This window comes from Bombyx mandarina, chromosome 25 (genome assembly GCF_030267445.1).
Source record: "Bombyx mandarina strain Sakado chromosome 25, ASM3026744v2".
Lineage (NCBI taxonomy): Eukaryota > Metazoa > Arthropoda > Insecta > Lepidoptera > Bombycidae > Bombyx > Bombyx mandarina.
This window is the reverse complement of record NC_143231.1, coordinates 3,411,625-3,419,321: the sequence shown is the minus strand read 5'-3', so window position 1 is coordinate 3,419,321 and position 7,697 is coordinate 3,411,625. Positions and strand designations below refer to the sequence as shown.

General features: G+C 39.1%; 1 protein-coding gene across 1 annotated transcript; it reads right to left on the bottom strand.

The window, feature by feature from the left end:
- Positions 1–1,337: 1,337 nt before the first annotated feature.
- LOC114243970 (piggyBac transposable element-derived protein 4) lies at positions 1,338–7,295 on the bottom strand. Its single transcript, XM_089738575.1, has 8 exons — positions 7,153–7,295; positions 6,426–6,521; positions 5,847–5,951; positions 5,697–5,774; positions 5,497–5,553; positions 5,363–5,401; positions 5,201–5,268; positions 1,338–4,871 (listed from the first exon to the last, which is right to left on the bottom strand). The coding sequence occupies exons 1-8, from the start codon at positions 7,158–7,160 to the stop codon at positions 3,127–3,129; spliced, it is 2,196 nt and encodes a 731-aa protein (XP_089594701.1). The 5' UTR covers positions 7,161–7,295; the 3' UTR covers positions 1,338–3,126.
- Between the last annotated feature and the right edge of the window lie 402 nt (positions 7,296–7,697).

The following is a 7,697-nucleotide window of genomic DNA, read 5'->3' as shown; positions in this document are numbered from 1 at the left end:
CTTACACTTATCAGGATTATTCATATCCTCTAGTCCACTTCGTTCATCTATTCTACTCAACGGCTTACTGAATTTGGCCCTTTTTTTGATTTTCGGTTTTTTTTTTTATTAATAATTAATTAAACAAATGATCACCCTTAAGTTGGCCCCTATTTATTTATTTAATTTACTTCAGATTTTACATCCATATTACACGTCTTCATTACATTGCATTAACATTTCATTTATACTAAAATTAAATAAAAATAATAACTAATCTCGGACTAAAACAAAAACAAAAATAATAATAATAATAATAATAAAAACAAAAAATCAAATAATAATAATAAAACAAAAACTCTAAATTAACATGAACACTACCTTAACCTAAAGGCTGGTTTGGATCCAGAGTGCTCAAAATGCACACGTGTCCAGTGTTGCATTATTGGGCAGTCCAGATCCATCCGTGAGGCGAACAGCCGTAGGTAGCGGTTGCGACTGACCCGCACACGGCGAATTAGGGAAGCAATTCGCTTACGAATGATTGCTGCGAAGCTATCTCTATTCGCGCATCCGCAAACATCCCCGACGCACCGCAGTAACGCGGCAGCCCCATCAGCGCTCTGAAAGCGTTATTATACTGGACACGCAGGGTGTTGTAGGTTTTCTTGGTATACTTAACCCATAGGCTGCACGTGTAGAAAGACTGGCAGTATGCTCTAAAAAGAGTAGCTTTCACCTCTGCAGTACACCGCGCGAACTTACGGGCCAGCATATTACCCCTGATTGACAACGCCCTGCGCTTCCTGTCCATGTCTACATCGTCTGCAAGCGTCTCAGTGACCCAGTGACCCAGATACTTGAATTGCGATACTTGTTTAAGGTTAAGGACACTGCCGTTGAGTATGACTGATGGGACCGTTTCGTAGGTTTTTCTGCCTGATTTATATACCATCAGTTCGCTTTTAACGGCATTATATCTGAGCCCATGTTCCTCGGCATAACGCTCGCATATCCTAATCAGCTTTCTGAGAGCCCTGATCGATGGGCTCAGCAACACCATGTCGTCTGCATAACTGATATTATTAACACACACACCATCAATGGAACATCCGACATTGGAATTGCTGAGCTCACGAATCAGGCGGTCAATGTATATGTTAAAAAGGCTTAGCGATGACAAGCCACCCTGTCTTACCCCAAAATCCAGCCTATACATATCCGACTGCGATTACTAGATATTTAAAATTTAAATTTATAAAAAAACTGAGTATGTTCAATTGCAGCCTCACGGAGTTTTTTATGTTTCAGAACCACAATGAGTCATTTAATTGTGATTTTTTGAACTACATAATGCATTTTGGGAATTATTAATTTTATTATAAAATACAAATCATCTCCTATTGCAAGGTAATGAATAGTACCATTTTAATACGAAAGTTGTACTCCTAAAATATTCTTAGAATAATTAGAAATCCCTGAAATTTCTTTATGCTTGTTAATATTCAATATCATTAAAAATAACTGAATTTATTAAAATCGCGCTAATCGTACTTTAACGACTAATTGGCCGTCTTTACTGACATTTTTTTGTTGAAGTATTGTGTAAGTTTGTTGAAGTTTTCAATATTTTTTTGATCTATATAAGAAATAATTAGACAGTATAAACGCACTTATTAACAAAACGCTAGTAAATACGGCCATTGCCAACTGACTGACAAAACCGGCGCATCCGCAATGTAGGCGTGAGGTTTGCTTAAGCGTATCGCCAAGCTATTTTAAGCAACGACACTTTGTTTTATTTTACAGATCTTAAGTATGAACGTCTCAAATATGACACTCAAAATTAGTGCAAAAAACAGTGTCTCGTAAAAACTAAGATTTTGCAAAATATATGTTTGCAAGTAGTATAATAATTAATTATTCAAGATTTACATGAATTACTTATTACTTATTATGAAAATTACTAATTAAGTATAGATGTGTTTATTAAACATTATGATTTGTGTTCTTTTTTTCGAATTTATTGACTTATTCAAAATAAAAAATAAACATTATGATTTGTGTTTTTTTTTCGAACCTTTTTGATTGATAGGTCAAATAAACATTTTTTTTAATGTTATCGTGATGAAAAAATAATAATAATAATAATTAATAACAACTAGGTAACTTGCAACTAATCGTACCTAGATACCACACAGTTAAAAGATCGCTTATAAATAAAATAACCATAAATAAACCAACACCCATAATAATCCAGTTGCGTACTTAATTTATGTGCCACCTCTAATGAACAATTGCGAATTGCATTGTTGACACGACGCTGGCCCTAACAATCCGTTCACACATAGTCTCCGTGTATACGGTACCCGTTTTAGCAGATACAACAAAAAATTGAAAAAAAAACACAATATCATAATGTACCGGACCTTTTTTTTTACTGGTTACCGAATACTGTCGCTGGCTTGCCCGAACGGGCTCTTGACGCTCACCCTAAGTGCCACGTCATTTTTTACAACTGCGCCGCGCGGCTCCGTTATCACAAAACCATTCATTGTACCTCAAGCAAGTGTTATGTTTTTAAGCTTAGTATGAATTATGCTTCACATTGAAGTATTTTGTTTTTTAGTATTCAACTACGGTGCACAATGATGATACGCTGAACACAGAGATAGCGCGTTTTCGAGCACGACTATTAAGCGATAACATAGTTCTTTTTTAATTAATTTTAAATTAAAATAGATGGCGGGGGAACAGAAGGCCCATGTCAACTGGTAGTTGATATGAGCTCATATGAGCGGCTATGTAAAGTCGCTCATACAACTTCATGCTCCATCGATGAAAAAAAAAGTATACGACAAAACGGATCAGTAAAACGGAGACCATGTGTGAAAGGACTGTCAGATAGCAAAAAAAAAGTGTACAACCCACGCAGCTTTTTCTTTAGTACTGTGCAACAATATGGATGGTAACAATAACAAATTTTACGGTAACCACTTACCATCTGGTATGCCCAGCCTAACTTTTTACGGTAACCACTCACCATCAGGTATGCTCGTCTGGCTACAAGGGCAATAGAAATATCTTTAACACCACTGCCTATATACCCTGTATGTGTGCATGCGCGTGTGTGTATAAAAATAAGTGTCAATAACCGGTAAAGTGTCGGTGTGTAGTGTGGTATGTCTCGTAGCAAGTGAAAATGCACATTGCCACGTTGCAGGCCTTGCAATATGTGTGAGTCCGCCTGGAGCAGACGGCACACTGGCGCCTAAGGCGGTCTGATTTACCGCTCTTGGTCAGGCCATATTGCGCTGGGCAATGTACATGTGTTGGGGTGAGTGTGCTAGGTGGTTGTGTACGGTGTGCACTCAATAGTTCAGTGATCAACACCGTCCGGAATTTCCGGTGTGAGAATGACTGATTTTGGTGTAGTATGTGCGAGTTCAAGACACTAGCGTTCAAGAGCCTTCTAAAGAATCTCTTGTACCAAACTTTTGTCCTTCTTCTTTCTATGGGATACACTGCAAGCTGCTGGTCCTTGCGGTCTACTCCGCCCATACAAATATTATAATCGTACGCGACAGTCGGCTTCAGTCTTTCCTCAAACGTAACAGATGCAAGACCATGGTATGTGGAAATAAATGCCACCCGGCCTTTATCTTTCCACACCAAAATATCCACATCTCCCGAGGTGCATCCCATCACTTGACCGACTGTCATATCCCTTTTTGTAAGGGACGTCACTTCGTACGGCACAAATTGTCGGTTAGTCCGCAGTGTGCCCACACAGTCAAAGCCGCGTGTCTTAAGTTCTCGGGCTAGCGCTGGAGAGTTATAAAAATTATCCATCCATATTGTGTGCCCTTTATGCTCAAGACCATTTAAAAGTCTGAGCACGAGAGCTGGTACTGTGCCAGAAATTGGATCGTCCTGTGAAGCCGAGATGTCATGGCCAGCGTGAACTTCAAACCGCCACAGGTAACCACTCTGCGATTCACAAACTTCATAAGTTTTGATCCCAACTGTCGCTGCCTTTTGTGGAATGAACTGGTTTATATCAAGCCAGCCTTTCCACATCGTCAAACTTTCATCCACTGCTAAATTTTGACCCAAATTGTAAAGTTCCGCAAATTTTTTATTTAAGTGGTCTATTAACGGTTGTATTTTGTACAGCATGACCTGGCGTCGTGTCAACATTGCAAGATCACAAGCAGTGTTATTAGAAAAGTGTAGGCACCTTGACAGCAGCCGGAAACGGTCATACGACATTTGGGCGGAGAAGCCTGGTGTATAAAATACGTCTTGTGCCGTGCACCAATACTCGGTCAGGCAGCTTTTGATGAACACCCCCATAGCCAGAATGATGGCAAAATACGTGTAAAGTTCGTTTACATCCGTATCTTGCCATCGAGTAATCCAGCTATGAGGGCGGATCGTCCCAGTCTCCAGCATGACCGTTGCCAGCTGCTGTGCGTAAATGTTGGTTTCCTCGACTATCGATTCCATTATTTCACGATCCCATATGGCAATGAATGCATCATACGGAGTCGCGAAAGAAACCTTTGGACCACTAATTTGGGAGAACGGTTCTCGCCTTAAATCAGGTTCGATTGCAGGCATTGGCGCCGTTCTCCATTCAAAAATAAATTTATTAGTTGGCCCTAGCGCCACAGAGGGCGAAAGAGCCGTCGGTGAGGTGGATGTGGATAGGCGAAGAGGTTGAGGAGGTTGCTCTATATTAATGTTATCTCTTGGGAGAGGAGGGATCCTCTCTTCACCTCTTTCAACTTCCTCATCCTCTTCGTCTAACCACATCCTGGTCGAGTGCGGCACCGGCAGCCGCTGCATAGTCTCTTCGTCCTCCTCTTCCTCCGACTCTTCTTCGCTGCCTGAAAGGAAAAAGTTTCGATTGTAATAGGTATTTTACTTTCGCGATTATTGATAAAAAGGTTACTGGTGGTAGGATCTCTTGCGAGTCTGCGCGAGTGGGTACCACCACCCCGCCTATTTCTGCCGTGAAGCAGTAATGCGTTTCGGTTTGAAGGGTGGGGCAGCCGTTGTAACTATACTTGAGACCTTAGTACTTATATCTCAAGGTGGGTGGCGCATTTACGTTGTGGATGTCTATGGGTTCCAGTAACCACTTAATACCAGGTGGGCTGTGAGCTCGTCCACCTATCTATGCAATAAAAAAATAAAAAAGGTTGATATCACTTACCGTAATTGAGCAATGCCATAATCTCTTCGTCGCGAAGAGATCGAGAGGACGAAGAGGACGAAGGGATTCTACAAAATAGAAAGAATATTTAAATCAATGCTGGTAATTATTTTTTATGGTTATTTTATATTCTATATTGGTAGTATACAGAGATGAACTTACAATTCACGCCGAGCTTCCTTTGAGACGTGACCCAGACTTCTGAAAAATAAAACAGATATTTAATAACATATATCAAAAAAAATAACGCATCAAAATATGTTTATGTGATGTGTAAAAAATGTATAGGTACTTACGGAGGCCGCTCGGTGGTCGGCGTGCTTGCCCCGCTGCTAGGCCCACATTCTACGTATCTATAAAAATTTTGATTTAAGAAATGAATACAAAAAAAAAAAAAAATTTAATATAAATTTAATGGCTCAAAAATTTTGTTTCTCAAATATTTTTTTCTTTATTTATTTATAAAATAGGTTACATTATTGAATAATATAGTTACAGGGCAGGTGATGGCACCGGAGGCGTCTCCTGGTCCCTCCTGGCCGGGGACGAAGCGTTGGATCCCCACATTTCTGATCTGAAAACAAAGCTAGGATACTGTTTTGCTGTTAAAAAACCTAAATATATTGAAAAGTACCAGAATACACACCTTGGGTTTTCCACTACGGGCGCGAGCACCCTTACCCTCTTCGGGTGCATCGGCGTCTCCATCGCTCGACCCGCCGGCAATGCCTCGATTGGCATAGTGACGAGTCTGAAATGCGTATTGGCATTAAAAAAATATATCAAATGAGCTTGTGTAAAAAGTTGTAAATGTATCCGGGCTTCAGTAACCACTTAACATCAGGTGGGCCGTGAGCTCGTTCACCCATCAATGCAATAAAACAAACAAACAAAGTTGTCAATGTATCTGGGCTCCAGTAACCACTTCATATCAGGTGGGCCGTGAGCTCGTTCACCCATCAATGCAATAAAACAAACAAACAAAAAAAGTTACCAATGTATCTGGGCTCCAGTAACCACTTAACATCAGGTGGGCCGTGAGCTCGTTCACGCATCAATGCAATAAAACAAACAAACAAAAAAGTTGTCAATGTATCTGGGCTCCAGTAACCACTTAACATCAGGTGGGCCGTGAGCTCGTTCACCCATCAATGCAATAAAACAAACAAAACAAAGTAAATAAAAATATATCTTAATTTAGGTTTTAGTTATAAGAGGTAATTACGATTCAGAGGCCGAAGGTCGGGCTTGGTGACGACCACGAACACGTTCACCGCCACCATGACCACCTCTACCTCGACCCCGGGCTGCAGCACGTTGACTGGAAATAAAAAAAGTATGAAAATGCAAAGAATCCAATCTGAACGGTCGAAGAGAACGGTCAATTCGTTCTTTTTCGTCTTTTTCGAAGTCAAAAAATGTACTGCCGTGCCGCTGGTCACGTACGCCCTCGTGCCATTTCTTTTCGAATTATTTTCAATTATCTGTCTTAGTTTGTCTATGTCGTCCTGTCAGAGGTTGCACGCCACGACACAATCACTAGTACAAAATGTAAGAAAATCAAATACTAAATGAAAAAATACAAAAAAATGATTAACTTTATTGCCGTATCTTTAATAATTGAGCTTCTGTTATTTTTTTACATAAAACCCGGCGTGTTATGAGTACGTAGTATGGACGCCTATGTGTGTTCACATCTTTGAAGTCGAAATTTTTACATTTGCGACTGAAATACACGTCCTTTGTAATACTTTTAATTAAGTTCATTATAATATTGATCTCATTACAAAAAATCGTTTGGATTTTATTAATTTTTCTATTAAAAACGACCAACTAAAGATGACCGTTAGGTTCAAAAAATGACGAGGCCGTTACTTCAAAGATGTTTTTTTGTCATAAAATGCAAATAACATTCACTTCATGTTAGTAAAATACAATGAATAAATACTCACGATTCCATTATTAACAATTAAAAAAAATCACCACACTTTGATTTTCGTTACTGTTTAAATACGTGTACGTGCGTCCAAACTGAAATCGTATTTCACAATGATTCACTTCACAGTTCACACAGCCCCCTTCCAGTGTTGCCACCTTAGATTTTTTTATGGCGCTAGGTCAAGAGAAAAATTTCGCCAGATTTCGGAAATGTTGTTAATAAAAAAAAAAACCAACTTCCGCTAAGTTTTTGAACTTGAATCAGACTAAAGAAATCCTAAGTCGATTATGTTTAGTGCCAGTTGCACTAGTTCCGTAATAAGGCATCTACGATTGGTTAAAATACAGTTTTGAATGAATGATTCGTTAGCTTTATACTACGGGAGCTCATCTGGAAACTGTAAAACTGGCTCCTAATATTCTATTGGCAGTAAAATAAAACCAAATTAATATGTTTATTTTTTAATCAGAAGAGCAAAATAAGAGAAGAATAAGAATTAGATGAGTAATGTGTGTAAATTAAAATGTAGTCTAAAAAAATTCTAGTAAAAATCATCTA

Bases quoted from the DNA above. Each gene is read 5' to 3' on its own strand.
- LOC114243970 (XM_089738575.1), bottom strand. The intron at 5,402-5,496 runs GTAAGTACCTAT...TTTATTTTTCAG, and splicing joins CCGACCACCGAGCGGCCTCC to AAGTCTGGGTCACGTCTCAA. The intron at 4,872-5,200 runs GTAAGTGATATC...TTTTCCTTTCAG, and splicing joins TATGGCATTGCTCAATTACG to GCAGCGAAGAAGAGTCGGAG.